Raw genomic sequence first — 18,358 nt, 5'->3', positions numbered from 1 at the left:
TCCTTGCAACGATGTCCTGTTGCTCCTCTGCTTTCTTCAGCAGCTGCTCCAGGTGGGCTTTCTCTGCGCAGAGCTCCTCGTTTGTTCTTTTATACCAGTTCAGCTCCTCCTGCTCAGAGATCTTTGCTCTCCCCATCTCGTCCACTTTACCTGACAGAACTTCATTCTCTTGCTCCAGCTACAATCACAGAAGCACAGAGGAAATAACATACAGTAAGATTTACTCTGTAGGAGGTTTGCCTTGGACAGAAAAAGGAACAACATTTCCATATTCACTCAGTCATACTGTCAGAAGGCAAGAAGTCTGAGAAGCAGCAGCAGCTGGAGACCAACACCTGGCAAGATCTTTGGCAACTCTGCTCACCTGCAGCACAAGTTTGTTCAGTTGCACTTTATCCAAGCCAAGAGCTTCATTGATACTGCTCATGTTCGCTGCTGCAACACGTAGATCCGCTATTTCAGCACTCAGCTTATTCTGAGCCCCTGTCAACTCTGCTACTGACTGCTCTGCCTGAAGAGACAAAAGAGAACAATTTCTGTGACCTGAGAGGAGGAATGACATACGATAAAAAATCTAATAATGATGAAAACTACGATAAAATACAAAGTCTATGCTGCAGAAATACCTCTAGTAATAAAGTGCTCAGCCTCCAATGGTCCACTGAGAGGAACATAGCATCTCCTTACTCATGAACCAGCCAAGAGGGAGAGCACAGTAGAAGTCTTATCTTTTCTAGATGCAATAGGCGTTAAACTTTATCAGTTCTCAAGTCTCCCAGTTAGGTACACTAGAAATGTAAATATGGATGGAATCGATAAAAATTGAATTAACCTAGCAGAGCCTGACCTTTCTCTTCAGTTATCCAAAGACAGAAAAACACCCTCCCTCAATTTCCAAATTACGCTTCCTTCTGGGCCTGGGGATTATGAGAAACCAAAAGGAATGCAAAGTTGTATTTAATGACTGTGCACAACAACTTTCACCCAGGTTGGGTACATGTGTATAAATACGGAACCAACATCACAAGAACATGAGACCAAAGGTTACATACAAGCATAGAAAACATCCATGCAAACAACAAGAAGTGAAGTGAAACCATCTCACTGGGATTTCACATTCATGCAGGCAGAAACCAAACAAAGTCAAAAGGAGAAAATAACTTTTTTTCTTACAAGTGGACAAGCTTTTTATTTTTCTAACACTGTTTCCAGTGTTTCTTGTTCCTTCACACACATGAATACTGCTTAAAGATAAAAGACAGGGAGGAGAACTTGTGTTCAAACAAGTGAAATGTCCAACATTTACTTTGCAACAAAAAAGATGATCAGGAGACCATCAGAGGCCCTTGGGGCAGAAAGATTACCATGGTATAAGGATATTTAAGAAATAATTCTGGGGTCACATAAGATGTGGGTAATGCATTTTTTTCTGAGAAAGTTTGAGATGTTGGGGGCTTGATTTTTTATGAAAAACCCTCAGGACATTTAGAATGCCAAACACAAGGGAAATGTGGTTTGAATCTATTTCAGCAGATGTTACCCTATGATGAGATAACACACTTGCATCTCTTAAGAGCATGAGATTCATAGGCTACCTGTTTCAAAACTTTGATTCCCGTTAGTCGATATACATGTCTGCATTAAAACCCACATACATACCCTATTGTCAATAACTAACTCCGATTATCCAAATGTGGTTGTAACTAATAAAACCCGATACTCAGTAACTCTTAAGAAGGGCCTTCATGAGGCTTACCCACTCACACAGTATTTAGAAATGAGAAAAAATTGGCGAGCAATTGCTGATAACCTGATTTCAGTGGCTACTCATTAGCATTCTCCTGACTAGGAAAGCAACTGAATGTAGCTCATGTTAGCAAACTTGTATGCAACTTCCCTCTTTTTTTCCTAGTCTAAACAGGACCTCTGATCTTCTCTGTCTTAATGGAAGAATTTCTGCCAAGCCAAAGACAAAGAAGCAAGGCTCATGCATGTGAGAAATGGGATGAACTCCTCTGGGCAAGGCTGCTCCCTGCCTTTTACCTCCTCTCACATTCAGCTGGTACTGTCAAACCTCTCCTTATGTTGAGTTTTAGAAACTATAAAGCATTATTTCAGGAAAATGACCTCTGGGGACAAAATACCAGTATGCGAGAACAAAAACACAGGCAAGGAGAGAGAACTGTGTATGGAAAAGGAAGCCCAAACAAGAAATGAATAATCCCTGAAAAAAAGACAACTTCTTCTGGGACACATCTATCCTAGGGCAGCTACTCAAACAAAATAAAAGGACATAAAGACCGAGCTACACACAATGAAAGCGAACACAACAGAAATAAGATTGCATCTTATGCAGTGCTGGTTCTGGTTTGCATGCGTGTTAGCCCCGTGTCTCCTCTTAACTTCTCATTCTACTTTCTGAACAAAGTAATTTCAACTTGCTTCTACCCAGGAGAGAAGTTACAGTTTTGAAGATGTTAACACCAAGCACACGACAAGAGTTCAGAAGGTGAGATCAGGATTACATTTATGGTCAGATTTACGAAGTGCGTCTGAATAGGACCCTTTGCACTGTCACGAAGACGCCTGTGCAGATTCCCTAGCTGGAGATCTATTGAACAGCAGTATCCCTCAGGAGAAGGAGAGAGTAACAGCGCAAGAAACTGAAGAGCTGGTGTGCTAGCTTCAGTATTTGAGTAGCACCAAAAAACAGAAGTAGGGACTCGGGACCTGTTAACCATCAGGTGTACAAACATGGTATAGCTACTCCAACGTGAGGCAAGGAGAGCGGTGCAATGGAACGAACTTCCCATAGTACTGACGGTCTTGTTCACTCCCCATTCTCTACTGATTCAAAGCGGTAGGGACTAGAAGGCAGGAGCAAAAATACTGTCAGTCATCACAGTTTTGTGCCAAATAGGTCTAGTAAAATTATTATTTCGATTGTATCGTTAATGTGGTTTATGATGCTATGTTTGGAATATTCAAACTTGTCGTAGACGTTCAACTTCACCCTGTGTGACATTCTGTTAAGTGTATTAGTAGGACTGAGCATTACTGTAGACCTTCTTAAAGGGATCAAAAATCACATGCACATCAGTTCTTATGTGGAATTATGATCCAAATGAGATATTTCCAGGGGAGCTCACAGAGCTTTGGCCAATACTGGTCAAGATCTTTATCGGTAATTAAAGGGGAAAAAACGCTCCTTCTTTCTGTAAACTAAAAACAACAACAAAGAAGATTACGAAGAAAGGTTATGCTGAGGCAGAAAACAGTCTCAGCTTCATGTACAAAAAAAAGACCAGGCTCTGATCTGTCCATTTCCCTCGGGGGCCAGGGAGAACTCCTTGGTTGGTGGTTGGTGCCATGAAAACATTGTCCAGGAATAGGTTGGGGGGAAAAAAAATGTGTGTGTGGAGGGGAAAGCAAATGTTACGAATAACTAGGAAAGCAAGAGAGAACAAGAGGAAGAAAATCATTATGCCACTGCCTACGTCATGCTTAGCCTGGACCTTCATCCTGGGTGCAGTCTGGTACCTCCAGACAGCCGAACTGAAAGAGGTTCCAAGAAATCCAGCAAGGAAGCTCAGAGGTCAAATGGCTTCCACAAAGGACCATCTGCGTAAGCTGGGACTCTTCAGCGGGGGAAAGACACAGCCCGTAGGCTGGCACAGGAAAGGTCTACGACATCCTGAGAAGCAGGGAGAGAATGGGCAGCGACCGTTCGCTCACTCTTTCCCAACAGAGCACAAGGGCCATCAGATACAGCTCGTGGGAGCAAGCAAGTGAGGGGAGGTGTTTTTTCTTACAGCAGAGCAGACCTGCTGAATGCCTTGCAAAAGGGTGTTGTAAATGCAAAACATTTACATGGGTTCATGGCGAGATGGGAGAAGTACCTGAAAGAGAGCCGCTGAGGGATCACAATAGACCCTCACAGACTCAGGAGATCCCGAGAGCCAAAACCAGTTGCACCTGGAGAAAAGTATTAGGGGCCTTTATTCCTCATTATTTCATGTGACAGAATTCCCAGAAGGGGAAAGTTTGTCTGCCCATCACCCCTCCTCCTACTCCTTTTCACTGTCCTCAAAACACTAATATTCCTAACTCTGCCTCCAAAAGGTTGGCAGTAACTACGTGGTCCTTTCTGGTTTTTACCTGTATTTTCCCCAGTGCAAGCCCTTCCTTTTTCAATTCAGTTGTGCAAGACTTCTGGGGCACAAGCTATCCTGACCTCACCCCCTCCTCTGCATACACAAAGCCCTTGCTCTCAGGACAGCCACCTTGCATTCATGCCTATTGCAGAGAGCAGACACAATGCAGAGATGCTTCTCCTTAACTTAGATACATGCTGTGAAGTTGTAAATCCTGGCAGTAGCAAGGTTGCCGTTGTCATGCTAGTTTAAGCACATAAAGCAAGTTCTGCAGGAAGAAGTGAAATCTTTCATTAGAACAACTAATATTGTGGAGAAAAACAGGCAAGGTTTTTGCACAAAAGTGATTCTTCATTTTCTCTTTAGAAACTGTGCTCAAAAGCTTGCTATTTTGTCTCCAAATACACCAGTTACTCTCACAAAGCACATTCACATTCTCCCGCTGACCTTTGCCTCAGTGGTACAGGTTAAACTGGGAGTGAGTGATAGGAAGGGGGGAAAAAAAATTAGGCTGAAACTTAAAGCTCTTTCTGAAACCCTTATTACAAACTTCACGCTTCAAAAACTTCATCAAGGGAACTGCAAACATTCCATTAAACCACAAATCTTTTTAATCAAGTTCCTGTTAAAGATACAGGGCAGAAACTACCGCTATACTCTGGCCACTGTGTGTTTATATAGATACTTGCAGAAGTCCCTTACAACTTACATGTTACTCCACAAGTTCTGAGTTGCTTTAGAATTCTCCTGAGATACTCTCCACAATATGCCTTCCTGATATGCAGGCCCTGATATGCAGGCCCTGATATGCAGGCCCTGGACTGAACACCTTTCCTGAGGTTGTTTTACAGCAGAGCAGCAAAGTTTTGTGGAACAAGTGAGTCTGTTTCTGGGCAGTCTTTCATTCTCCTCCAAGTTCTTCCACACCCATGTGGCAGCACCTCCAGAAACCACTTTTCTACTTGTTCATGATGGTTCTAAACCTCTGTAACCAAACTTCAACAACATCCTCCCCACTGAAGAAGCAGTGCTGTTACTGTTAGGGATAGCAATGCAAAGATATTCAGAGAAAACGGTCAGATGCACTTGGAGTTTCCACAAGTGCCATTCCACAAAGGCCACAATAAACAGGAAAAGAAAATACCAAGTACGCGAGACTGTTGGAAACTTTTCCGTGGTGCAGAGTGAAAATTTCCAGCTACCTGCAGGAGGTAGTCATCTTTCATTAAAAGGTCTGAATCTATATCAATAAAGCAGTCACACTGGTGCTTGGATTTTCAAATTGTTGTTTAAACCAGACAGACACCAAGCAACTCCTTTTCATAGGTCACAATATCAGATGTTGTCCTAAAGATGTTGTCCTAAAAGACGTATGGGATCATACACGCTCCCTTAACACTGACTTTGCTGTCAAACGGAGAGGCAGTACAAGTGCTTTCTAGGATTAACTAAGATCTCTCTGTGATGGCAAACTCATTTGCTTCTCCTTGCTTTAAGCCTTCAATTTCCACCTACAGTTTCAGTTTCCCCTTCCTCTTCAACTTCGACGATGCCCACAGTTACCGTCTTGCCTCCCCTTCGTGCTGTCTGATCCCTGGATGCATCATCTTTCTCCAGCATTCTCCCGAGTCCCTCACCTCCTCAACCACAGAATCATTTAGGCGGGAAAGGGGCCTTTAGGCGGGAGGTCACCCGGAACAACCCCCCGCTCAAAACAGAGCCATTCAGCACACAACACTATTACTGCACCACGGAAAACAGCTTGCGGACCTTTCTCCTTTCAAAGCGGCTTGCCGAACCGCTTCCTCTGGGGACACCAGGCAGCACTGACAGGTTTTCCCTCACTTCCATGAGCACCCAGGATACCAAGCATGAGGGAACGCTTCTTCCTTTTACCTTTGCTGCTCCTCTGCCAACCGAAGCAGTGCTTTCTCCAGGCTGTGGTCTTCTGCAGCTTCCCACCTGCCTGGAACGGGTCCCTTAAGAAGAAAGGAAATGCCTAGTCAAATCCTCGTGCTCCCTTCGCTACTGTGGCATCCATCGCTTTCCCCTCCATTTGCTGGGTAGCTCAGGAGCTCGTGCCTTCCTCCAGGCATAACAGTGTCGCGACTACGGAGAGGAAGGGAGGGGAAGGGCGTTGCTCAACGCGAGTAGCTCTCCTCAGTCTCCCACTGTTGCACTCTCACAGCTAGGTATCCCCAGCTCCTGACTGCGAGTGCTCGCTTCGACTTGAAGCCTGGGAACGCTCTCCCACCCTCCGACCCTTCGTTTCCGAGGTTTACTTCAGCCGCGAAGCAGAAAGAAAAGCACAGAGCCAGCTCTGTATGTTGAACGCCAGCATTCTTGCCCTCCAAATCGCTGTTGTTTCTACCGATTCTTTTTCCGAGACAGCCGTATAACGTAAGGGGCAGTCTAGCCCTCTCCTGAGACCTAGGACAAATGTTACGCCAGCAATAAAGCACTCTGTCACAAACCTAAAATCCTTCCTGACAGGGGTTTCTGGACTGGCATTTCTGGGACTACTGGCTGCTCTGAGAATGGCAACCGGACAAAACACTGACGGGCAAACTTACAGCGCTTCGTTAAACCCTCAGGCAGCAAACTCTGTCGTTTCCTCTGTCATTGCTTTGGGGGGCTTTTTTTGCTCTGCGCTAACGAACGCTACGTCCACAATCTTTAGTTAGCAGCCTGCACACTCACCCCTCCTGCTTCCAGTTGCTGCCGCAGCTCTCGGCACCAGGTCCGGTACTGCAGGACCTAGGTGGATACGCAGAAGGAAGATGAGCGAATGCAGCTTGTAAGAGGCTCGGCTCCTCCTGCATTAGCTTGTCTCTAAGTCCAAGCACAGCACGTTTCACAGTGCTGCCGACGATACAGTCAACAAGACGTCGTTACAATAAGAGGGAAGCTTCACTTTCTCTAACATTAAAGGAAGCGAGACAGGGTTTCTTTCACACGTAGTGCTGCCTGCTCATCCTGAGGCAGCCTCGGCAAGCAGAAGGATGGGACAGACTGAGAGAGCCATGCCTGGCCCATGGCCACCACGTGCCCCAAATCAGTATGGCCAACGGGCTCAAAGTCCAGCGGGTCCCTGAAGTCAGAGAAACGAGCCTTCAGAATTGCTTTGCAGCATTTAGCACGTCAAGTCGGTTCTGACCGCAGGCCTGCCCAGCCCCTGCACACTGCGGGTTTCTGTGCCGCTGCAGAAGACAAGCACGGCAAGAAAAGCAGGACGACCTTACCGACAGCAGCGGTGCCGCGACCACCGTCGGGCACGGGGCCGGGCAGGGCACGGCCTGCCCCGACCCTCCGCCCAGGCCTGGCACCCTCCCCGCTGCCAGCGCTCCGGCGCCCCGGGCCAACCCGGCCAGAGCTGCCTGCCTCTGCCCGGGGCCGCCCGAACCCCCCCGCCGGCTCGACTCCTGCCTCTGGGACAGCCCCCCGCTCCCGTGGCCAAACAAAGGCGTCCGCAAGCCCGGCATCTCGGTTTAAGCACGGAAAAGAGCGACCGAGAGAGGGGCGCGGGAGGGGGACGGCGGCAGGGCTCGGCGCCTAGCACACCTCGCGGGGCGGGCCGTGCCGGGCCGGGCGGAGCAGGGCGGCTCCCGGGGCCTCCCCCGAGCTCTGGGCTCGGCGCCGTCCCGCCCGCGGCAGCGCCGGGGAGGGCCCCTCGTTCGCCCCCCGAGATCTCCGCCGCCGAGTCCCCCCTCAGCGCGGCGCGGGCGGCCCGGGCGCCCCGCCACCGCGGCCCGTCCCCGGGCAGCTGCCCCCGGGCAGGCGCCCCCGCTCCTCACCTTCGCCTGTAGCTTCCGCACCAGCACCGCTTGCCGGTGCTGCGCCTCCTGCGAGCTCTGCAGCCGGCGCCGCAGGGAGGCCTGGCTCGCCGCCGCCATGCCCCCGCTCGCCAGCCGGGCCCGCCGCCCGCGGGGCTCCGCCGCCTGACAGGCCCCGCGGCGGGGGCTGCTCGGCGGCCTGCCCCGGCGGACCGCGCTCAGGCGGCCCCGGGCCGCGGCCTGGCGCCTGCCGGGGCGGGCGGAGCGGCTCCCCCTGCCCGCCGGGCGCGACCGGGAGCCGGGCCGCGGGGCGGGAGAGCCGGGCTCGCTCGGGGCCGCTCTGTGGCAGCGGGTCCCTTCTCGCTCCTCGCTGACGGTGCCGCGCCGGGCTGCGGTGCTGCCGCGGCGGAGAGGCCGCCCGGCAGCCGTTTGCTCCAGCGAGTTCTGCTCAGAGACCGTTAACGGCCCCGCAGAACGCTGGGGGCAAAAACCGCTCCCCGTGGAATCTGGGAGAGAAGGAGCGGGAGGAAACGGTCCCCGACACCAGAGCGTCGGGTGGGGGGGCACGGGGACACTGGGGCGAGAAGCGGGGGACCCCCGCGACAGTAGGAAAGGTCCATCGCCCGGGGAAGCCAACTGAACAACAGCCAGAGCTTTCCACTAAAAGCTCAGACTTCAGCCCTTGACTGCCACTGCAGCAGGAGTTCCCATCGAGTACGAAAAGCAAGCATACCTAGGTGGAATTACTGAATCTTTTTCTCCCCGTTTTGCAGCATGAACGGGACAGACTGCGAGCAGTTAGAGAAAAACCGCTAGGGGAGAGAGAACTTCAAATCTACAGGACAGCGTACTCCGCAAATTAAGCTTTATTTCCTGAGCGCATGAAGAAACACAACAAACAAACAGGACAAACAGGGCTCAGTCCCCTTTGCCCAGACTAGGCTATTACATGAATTCACTGACTCACCACTCAGGTCATGAGGTTTCATAACTTACAACCTGTAACACTTAATTCGTGCACTTGTGAGGGGAAAAAACCCCCAAAACAATTAGTTCCCTGGTGAGAGTGTTCATCCTTCCTCCTCCATCACGGTGCGGGCGTCCCCTGTGTCACTCTGGGAAGCACAAAAGCCTCAGCAGTCCAGCTGCTGTTGGATCCGCTTCAAAGGCTTTTTGGGTAAGCGGATGTTTTATACCTTCCAGCTTGGAAGTCTGGTCTGTACCATTTCCAAAAGCCAGCAGATTCTGACAGTACTGCCAGACAAAGGTGATGGCTGCAGGAGACAGCCAGCTGCAGGTGCTGATGGCTGCATCATGGCCCTTTAGCTCTTTCTGGCCACCTGTGCTGCCTACCTGGTGCTCTCGCTTCAACCTCGTGGTGCTGCTCCCAGCATACATCAGGCCTTAGCATGAGCTGGGTTAGCCAAAATGTGAGCAGGAGCTGAGTGAACCGTCACATCCACCCCTTGGCGTAGACCTTGTTCTAGACCTTGGCTAGACCAAACATCTAGCAAAGCCTTTGCCTTGGTGAGTGGCGGTACTGTTACTCCTCTTGCCTCGCCAGGGGTGAGGGTAGGGGAAGGGTTTGAGCACTTTCACTGAAGTCCGGCTTCACAGTTCGTAATCAGGTAACAACTGGTCCTGCATGCTCTCAACAGGGCCAGGTAAGCGATAAACACAGATATCTCTACTGCTAACTAGGTGCAAGAGTCGCTACTGAAAGACAAACGGGACACAGCAGGAGACGAGGGACACGTACCCTCCCCAGCAAGGCGAGACACTTGAGAAATGCCACACCTTTTCGGGTTAGATGACTAAGAGTTTGCTGGAGAGTCAATCACAGATGGACCGGGGATGGAGCATGTTCGTCCTGAAGCCAGTCGCACTTAGGAACCCGTGCCTCCAAGTGGGCAGATCAGGACCTAGGAGACCAGCAGCACAGTGCTTTGGGCACGTGTGAGCCCATCAGTCTTTGAGTCTTGTCACGCTAATTCTGTATGGGAAGCTTAAAGCCGTCTTCTCTTTATTGCTGTGCAGGTCCTGCTAGAAAAGGAGAGTGAGAAGGCTGCTTTATTAGAGACGCTACTGCAAACTCAGGGAGAGCTAAGAGAAGCCTGGCAGCAGCTACAGCAGCTCAGGCAGGAGGTGAAAGAGCAGCAAGAGAATGGGCAGGTGAATCTGACTAGTAGGGCAGGTGGAGAGAACAGGCAGTTGGCAATTGGAGGGAAGCCGAGAGAGAGGCTGAGAGCGCCAGGTAACAGAGCGAAGGGCAGGAACAAGGCAATAAACCCTAAGTCCTGCGGCTGAGGAGGCAAGGACTACTGCAGGCACGGAAAGCACAGAGCCTGCTAAGCTCCAGAGATCAGCAACGGGAAGGAAGGGTCACAATATCAGCAGATGTTGTCCTAAAAGACGTAGGAATTTCTCCTGATCCTCGCAGGCGGTCATGTGGAAAGCCATAGTTACGTACTGATGTTGATAATAACCCTTCTACGCAAATTATTTTCGTGGACATAAAAATGGGAAGAAGGAGGGATTAACTCTACTGGCAGGGAACTGACTGTTGCTGCAGGAAATACAGGAAAACAGTATCACAGAAAAGGAGCGGATAAAGTAACTGAGGGGGAGAGCGAGCAGGGTAAGAACGCCTTAATACAATCAACAACGGAGATCCAAGGTATACACCCATGGAAAAAAGCTGCATGCAAAAATAAAGCACTAAACCAACAAACCAAAAAGCACTAAACCAACAACATAAACCTAAAAAGACAAAGGCTGTTAAACTTTCATCCTGGCATCTGAAAGGGATATGGACATTAGGGGCCAATCCTCCCTGACACACACCAGCCATCGTACACGCTCTCTCCCCTAGAAGATGGGAATGTCCCAAGCTCACGTGCTACATTACACCTTCGATGCCTGTGCAAACCTAGCGCTGATGTTAACTGCAGACCTGACGAGAATGGAGATGGGCCAAATTCCAAGTGCGTAACAACGGCCCCCAGGAACTTCCCCAGTCACACCCACCCTTGGACCCTTGCTGCCTCCAGCATTCCCCTTTGAATCTTTCCTGCTCATCGCACTTGGCGATAGAGGGTCCCGTAACGGTTCGGTACCCATGATGACGCTCAAATCCCAACGTCTGGCTTTGTGAGTAAAACGTTTACTTTCCAGAAATAAGGCATGTGGTCTCCAGGAGGAGTACACAAAGCTGTAAAAAACCCCACAGCTTGAATTAAAAAAAAAATCAGCCTGGACCCCATTTTTAGAAGGTACTTGGGTACGTAATTTGCACGTCCAAGTGTTCTGGGTTTGGTAACCCGCCAAATGACAGGGTACTTACATAGTTCTCTGGTGCATCTCGTACTACGTTTTCATACAGCAGTTGCAAAAAGCACCTCGCTGCGCATCTTCGGCTTTGACAACCAACTCCAATAGTCTTGCTTCCACTGATTTTCTAAAGAAGGTAACATTTCACTCTCTCCAGCACCTCTGCTGGCAAGCTGTTGGATACTGTTATCTCCAGCACCCACTGGTGGTCTCTGTTTTAAGGCTAGAAGGGCAGGTGGGACAATCCAACCTCAAAGAAGCTGCCCCTCCTCCTCCAGAAACCTCGGCAAAAAGACTCGCTAGCTAGACGGTAGGAAAAGCTAAGCTTCTCCAGCCGGCAGGCTTCCTACCAGCCCGCACAACGGAACACAGAATTATCCCCTTCCCACCGCTCTTCCTGACTCTCCCACTGAACCCCTTCACGGGCACACGTACCTTGCTGAGCCCAGCAGTTATTATATGACAGTGCTGTGAACACCTAAAGCTGGACAAGGAGAGCAACTCTGCCTTTTCACAGTCCTCGCCATCATGCAGCAGGTTCACAGCAAAACCCATCTCTCGCCTTGTTGACCTCTAGGAAAGCACACACTTGGCAGCCCTTGTTCTTCTGCTCTCGCATTTCCTGGCTAAACCCTTCCCTCTTGCACTGCTCTACGGTATCCGGGTTCTTGAAGGCCTGTACGCTTCTCTGACGCCGTCACAAGTCTTACACCACCTGCAAAAGCACAAGCACCTTCTTACCGTCTTTATCGCTAGAAAGAGACGCTCCAGCTCAGGACCTGACTCCTCGGCGCATTCTTCTTCAACAAAGCAATAAAGCCAACAGCAGGGACTGGACCTGGGAAGCTGGCCTAATGCTCCTGAAGGAGCTCGAGCTTCTTGATGTACTGTTTGAGATTTTGGCATGAGGGTGCAAGCTGGTTGAATGCCGTTCTCGAGTCTGAAAAGGGCTCTGCCTGTCCGTTTAGACAGTCACATCGCTCCTTGGCAAAGCAATTTGCTACAAAAACGACATCAGCCTCCCACAGTTCTGAGCGGTTTGGAACTTCCCCATGTGAACAAAGCACCTGCCTGCTTCTGTTCCTCCTTTTCTCTGCTTTGAGGCCGAGACTGTCACAATGGGAGGGAGGGTTAACGGCAAACTTTCTTCATTACTTTTCGACCTCTGGGTAATGCCTTGGTCACCGAAAGAACAAGTTTTCCTTCTTGGTTGCATGTTTTGCTGGGCCAAAGAAAAAGTTGAAGGCCGGAATCATGAATCCCTCAAGATGGAAGCATCTCTGGGGAAGGACCCAACCTGAAAGACAGGATAAACCAAGTTAACTACAGAGACGACAGCAGCAAAGGACAGTCCAGAACCTACAGACTATCACAGATCCATTCTTAGAGGAATTTGCAGGTAGGAGGAAGGAGAAACACCAAATGATGTTTGTGTGAGCGACAGACGTCCGGTCTTTGCTCCCGTAAGGATGCAACGCCTGCAGCAGAAGTGAGAAGGCAAGGCCGTAACCAGGTTTTATTCCAAGACAGCTCACGTAACGGCAAAATAATTTACACAGCTCCCCTCTGGACACCAAATAATCCCAGAAAAGATTCCAGTTGCTGGCATACAATCTTGGTGCTACTGCAAAGGTGGTGCAATTTGCACTGCCCTTCAGCAGGCATGTAGACAATCTAGACAACCTAACTCTGCACATTCCTAACAACCATGAGCGCAGCTTCCAAAGACCTACCAAAACCACACCAGTTCTCATCATTCTCTGAACAAGCACCTGGGAGGATTTCGTTGCACAGACCTTCACAGGCATTTGGGAAAAAAACGTGCACGCAACGTAACAGCATGAATTCAAGCGCTAAGAAGATGCAAAAAGGTGTAAGGGTTACCGAATGTCCTCTGACTCTGCCCCGTAACAGCTCTCGCAGCGATCAGCATCCAAAGAATTTGGATCAAACGCTTTTTCTTCTTCTTTCCCCAGCTCTAAGACAAAAGAGGATTCCAAGTGATGAGGGGTGTCTGGAAATGCTGTCTTGCACTCTTGTCTTGTTCTACGCACAATAACTGCTCTACGCATGAATGCAACGGGTTTGTGTTGGAAGCTGTGCATCCTGCACCCAAAGCCCACCTGAAATGGTACGCACAGAGCCTGCTGAGGTGTGAAGTAAGACCAACTAACAGAGCAGCATTTGTCATCTCCAGAACACCTTCCACAGAGAGAACGGGCTCTCTGTAAGCCTTCCTGGAGCATGGATCAGACGTTACTTGCATAAAGGCTTTGTTAAAACGTTGTCGAAAGTAGACCCAATCGGTCCATTGTGACTGATACAAGACTTCTTACACAAAGCTGTAAACAGCTTTTGTGCCCAGACACTCAATTTGTAACGCCACAACCTCGAATACAGAAAGGCTGCTAAGTGACACAGCAGTAAGGACACTATCACCACATTCCCATGACAACTGCAGAAACCCTCGTGTACCTACCGACTGTTCAGCTCTTGGCTTAGTTTAGCCTTTCAACTTCGAGAACAGAAAAGTTAAATCTGAGTGATCCAAATCAACAAATTTAGTTTACGCTGATACGTAGAACTACACTCTCTCCCAGAAAAGCTAATAAGGAGCTCGTGTTTTGGAAAGGAAAAGTCAGGACAGTATTACTGTTAGACTGCGGCACTTTGCCAGAATTGTTTTGGGTTTGTATCGAAGTACAACGGTGAGTCACAACGTGTAAAAAACGTAGAGGAGAGGTTTATGTAGCCAAGGACCACTGACTACAACTTGTAACCGATAAATCAACTAAAAGGTATTGATCAGCTACGCGTTAACACGCACAAAGTCAATGCAGTAAGGTGCAAGTTTAGCCTTAAGGGTCGAGCCACTGGAGCCTTCCCTGGAGAGAGGCTCTTTCCTCTAACCAGGTGGTCCCATTTGTCAGCCCGCTGGGATTTACGGGTACGACCACAGCCAAGTTTTGCCAGAACAGCTGCTTGATTTCTCGCCGTAAAAGACCATGAACTCAGCACCTTTATCCCTGAAATGCATCCATGAGTCCTTGTCATCATTTCAGAGGGACTAGGCAAAGATTTGCCTCGCAAAAGTAGCGCGTATAATAGGAGTTTGATCCGCCAGTTTAATAGATTTGGGTACTACAAACTCTTCAAGAGTTTATGGTGTTTAAATGCTCTTCAGCTGTCACTTGTTCCTGTGAAAGTCAACACGGACACACAGTGATGGGAAGACTACCAGAGCATCCATCCAAGAAAGGCAGAATAGCATCTTACCGTGCCTCTCGGCCTCTGGAGTCACGCCACTGCCAGCTTTATCCCAACGTTGCTTAAACAGGTTGTGCTCTACATCCAGCTGCTGCTCTCCTGCCATGTCCATGGCATCGATGCTCTCACACCTGAAACCCACGAGCAAGGAAAGTGGTCTATAAACACACATTGGTTATGGTCTGTGGCAGGCTGAGGCAGCATTCAACCAGTGAAAATACAGAACCTTTCAGCCAGGGGCATAAGAATGTGCCAAACCGGAAGAGTGCGTACGGCTGGGGCCAAGTGACGGACAGGGAATAAAACACACGTTGCAGCACCCTAAACGACTCTTCCAAGGACGAGGTTCGGTGTACAAGGACTGTTTCCAGCTGCCACAGAAAGCGTTACCCTGAAAGGTGGGTACACTCAGGGCAAAAAACCAACCCCAAACCCCTCAAAGCCCATAACCATTTTCAGGAGCTAAGCTTAAAACCGGTTGAAAGCTGCCTCCTACCTCTACCCCCCCACCCTTCCCTCTTCAACGTCAGCACATTTCCTGGTGATCCCTTTTCACAAAGAAGACTGAGAAGGTCTGTGGTCTCGGCCTGGTATCGAAGCACCATGATGCACTTGCTGCCTACGTGCTCGCTTACAAGACTGACGGCTCCTCTGCACAAAACAGGAGAGGCTTCCAGTCTCTCTGGCCTTCCCACGCCCTTTTAAATGTGAGAAGACAAAGACCAATAATATCTTGGGTGGCCAGAAAGAAGCCAGATTCGCTACATTGAGAGCCCAATGCATTACCCAAAGGAATGACTACAAGGGAACAAGAGGCAGGGAAGATTAGCGGACAGTCGGATAACGTGCACAGCAGTAATGCCCGGTAAGACTTGCACAGTCTTCCATCGCTTCATCCTGCAACTTTATTTTGAATTTGGTTCAAAGGTAATCAGTCCGATTTTCAACATTTCGGAGAAAGGCTATGGCGCGGCATTGGCATTACAGTCAGAATGTAAGTACCAAAACCACAGAAAAGCCGTCCCTTCTCAAGTACCTTCCGAAGGAGACTCTGCAGTTTGTCAACAACAATACGGCCAAATCTTGAGTCCCAAGGGAACTCTGTGCCAGCTTTTTCAGTATCACCGAGCTCTCTGACAAAGCGCACCACCGCACAGGAGTGCAAGTGGATTTCTTCTTTGGCTCCATTTATAATCTAGAAAAACAAGACTGCCCGACTGGAAGCGCTGGTTTAAGCGCCCAGCGGGCCTGGCTGGAATCCCTGCGTAACCACACGGGATCACCAGCTCCTCCCTGTCCGTGGCCCAAGCAGCAGCGCAGCGCTCGGAAGCACCAGGCACGCTGAGCCTGCCGGGCCCTCGGCAAGTACGAAAATTACCCCAGCGTTCAGAAGTCTGACTCACGAGCACAAGGCATATGTGGAAAAATAGCATCTAGATCGATCTTCGGTTGATCTCCCCTTGATTTGTCAGCGTACAATTCCGGAGGAACCTAGGAACACAGGAAAACCAGAGTCCCATTTCACTCGGAAGCGAATGAAAAGGCCTCTTGCCCTCCGCTGCTCTGGCTCAGGAGCCGATTGTTAAGAGGTGGCATTTGCGAGACACCCGAGCTGCTGCCTCCCGCACCTTCCAGGGTAGCTAAGCGCTTGCCACTTGTCCTGCCTTTAAGAAAGGGAATCACCTGGGAACCTCCGAATTTGGGGTGGGGACGGGGGTTCCCGCGCTTGCTTTCCGTTCTTTGCAGTGCCTGCTTGGAGACGGTGGAGACAGCGCCAAGAGACCTTGAGACGCTCTCCCGCCACCGCGTTACAGGCGGCCACAAGCCAGCCTTTGCGCCCAGCGGCTTTCGGGGAGGGCAGCCCGCTCCCAGCGGCAAGGCGGCCGGCGGGGGGAGAGACAAACCCCAGACAGACCTGCGGCGGGGAAGCTGCTGCGTGGGCAGCCCGCGGGAGGCGGCGGCGGAGGCGGCGGGGGTGCGGAGGCACGGCAGGCCGCCACGGGCCGCAGGGCCGCCTCTCCGCCGGGGCTCCGCGGGCAGGAGGCAGCACCGGGGGGCCGGGCCCCCCCCGCCGCCGCTACTCACCTCCTTGGTGAGGTAGTACTGCAGCTCCGAGAAGAAAAGCAGCCCCATGATGAGCCCGCTGACAGCCCTCACTGCCGGGGAGCCGAGAACGGCCGTCAGCCCCGCCGGTCGCGGCCGCCCGCCCCGCCTCGGCCCCGCCTCGGCCCCGCCTCGGCCCCGCCTCGGCCCCGCCTCGGCCCCGCCTCGGCCCCGCCTCGGCCCCGCCTCGGCCCCGCCTCGGCTCCCCCTCGGCCCCGCCTCGGCCCCGCCTCGGCCCCGCCTCGGCCCCGCCTCGGCCCCGCCTCGGCCCCGCCTCGGCTCCCCCTCGGCCCCGCCTCGGCCCCGCCTCGGCCCCGCCTCGGCTCCCCCTCGGCCCCGCCTCGGCCCCGCCTCGGCCCCGCCCGCTCACCCAGCGCGCCCCCGCACCTCTTGACCCGAAAGTCTTCCCGGGTCTTGGGGAAGGCCCCGGCCCGCCGGGCAGCGCGGCTCGAAGCCGGCCGAGGGGGCTGGCGGGGAGCGGCTGGGGCTCCCGGTCTCCTCCGGGGCCCGAAGGGCCTCGCTGCCGCCTCGCCCTCTTCTCACCCCCCCTGCCAACGGCCCCGGGCCTCTGAAGGGCACCCGAGAGACGCCGGCTGTGCCCAGATCGGTTAGCTGGAAAGGGCTTGATACCAAGGCCAAGCTGCTGGTAGAGAGCAGTTTTCACTCGGTTCGACATCCTGCCCGTCCCATCCCTTGCCTCCGTCTTTGACAGGGGTGCGGCTTGGTACTAAGGCCCTTTGGAGAACAACCAGGCTGTCCCTCAGGCTGGCTGTGGCAGCAACAAAGCGGGAAGCAAAGCATCTCGGGAGAGCACCAGCGCTTTTTGTGCTGAAGCGTGGAAGGACGGAAGGAAGGACGGAAGGGAAGGAAGGGAATGAAGGGAAGGAAGGACGGAAGGGAAGGAAAGGAAGGAGAAAAACCCACTCTCTTGCCCCGCTGCCCTGGTTTCGGCTGGGACAGAGTTCATTTTCTTCCTAGCAGCTGGTAGAGTGCTGCGGTTGGGCTTTTAGTAGGAGAATAATATTGGTAACACGCTGATGTTTTGGCTGTTGCTAAGTGGAGTTTCCACTGGTCAAGGACTTTTCAGCTCCCCATGCTCTGCCGGGCGCACAAGGCCTGGGAGGGGGCACAGCCAGGACGGTTGATCCAAGCTGGCCAAAGGGCTATTCCACCCCGTAGGGCGTCCTGCTCAGTACAGAAACTGGGGGGACTTGGCCGGGGGGCAGCGATCGCTGCTCGGGGCCTGGCTGGGCGTCGGTGGGTGGGGGGTGAGCGGTTGCATCACTGTTTGTTTTTGTCCCCTGGGTTTTGTTCCTCTCTCCTTCTCTTGTTGTTTTCCTTCTCATTACAATTTATCACCATTATTATTATTTTGTTCCAATTATTAACCTCTTCTTACCTCAACCCACAAGTTTTCTTACTTTTGCTCTTCCCATTCTCTCCCCCATCCCGCCGGGGGGGGAGGGTGAGCGAGCGGCGGGGTGGTACTTAATTACTGACTGGGGCTAAACCCCAACACCACCTTCCATCCCTGGCGTGGACTCTTCCCCCCTCCTTTCAATAACACCTCCACTGCCCTCCCTCCTCACAGGGAACGGCTATGAACTCAAGAGCCTAAATCAGACAACAGCTTGTCAGAGCTTACTTGGGCAAGTAAAGAACTAGCATCATCTTCTCCTAAGCCACATATTTACCTACCACTTGCTTTTCTTCCTAAAAGAGTGCAGTTCT

The 18,358-nt window shown here is 51.5% G+C and overlaps 1 protein-coding gene and 1 long non-coding RNA gene across 2 annotated transcripts; both read right to left on the bottom strand.

Annotated features, from left to right (window-relative positions):
* Positions 1-5,230: 5,230 nt before the first annotated feature.
* On the bottom strand, positions 5,231-17,303 carry LOC142417142 (endoplasmic reticulum-Golgi intermediate compartment protein 3-like). Its single transcript, XM_075517504.1, is given in 10 exon segments — positions 5,231-5,356; positions 11,820-11,932; positions 11,935-11,972; positions 13,142-13,235; positions 14,534-14,648; positions 14,881-14,885; positions 15,928-16,015; positions 16,610-16,680; positions 16,998-17,094; positions 17,184-17,303. Coding segments are annotated over 10 exon segments (867 nt in total).
* Positions 6,049-8,036, bottom strand: LOC142417154 (uncharacterized). The gene is made up of 3 exons (XR_012777908.1): positions 7,949-8,036; positions 6,855-6,911; positions 6,049-6,133 (listed from the first exon to the last, which is right to left on the bottom strand). It is a non-coding gene; the product is annotated as an uncharacterized LOC142417154 (long non-coding RNA).
* Positions 17,304-18,358: the final 1,055 nt, after the last annotated feature.

The sequence above is a fragment of the Mycteria americana genome, chromosome 14 (genome assembly GCF_035582795.1).
Source record: "Mycteria americana isolate JAX WOST 10 ecotype Jacksonville Zoo and Gardens chromosome 14, USCA_MyAme_1.0, whole genome shotgun sequence".
Taxonomy (NCBI): Eukaryota; Metazoa; Chordata; class Aves; order Ciconiiformes; family Ciconiidae; genus Mycteria; species Mycteria americana.
Note: the sequence above shows the minus strand (reverse complement) of the source record. Positions and strands in the feature narration are given on the sequence as shown.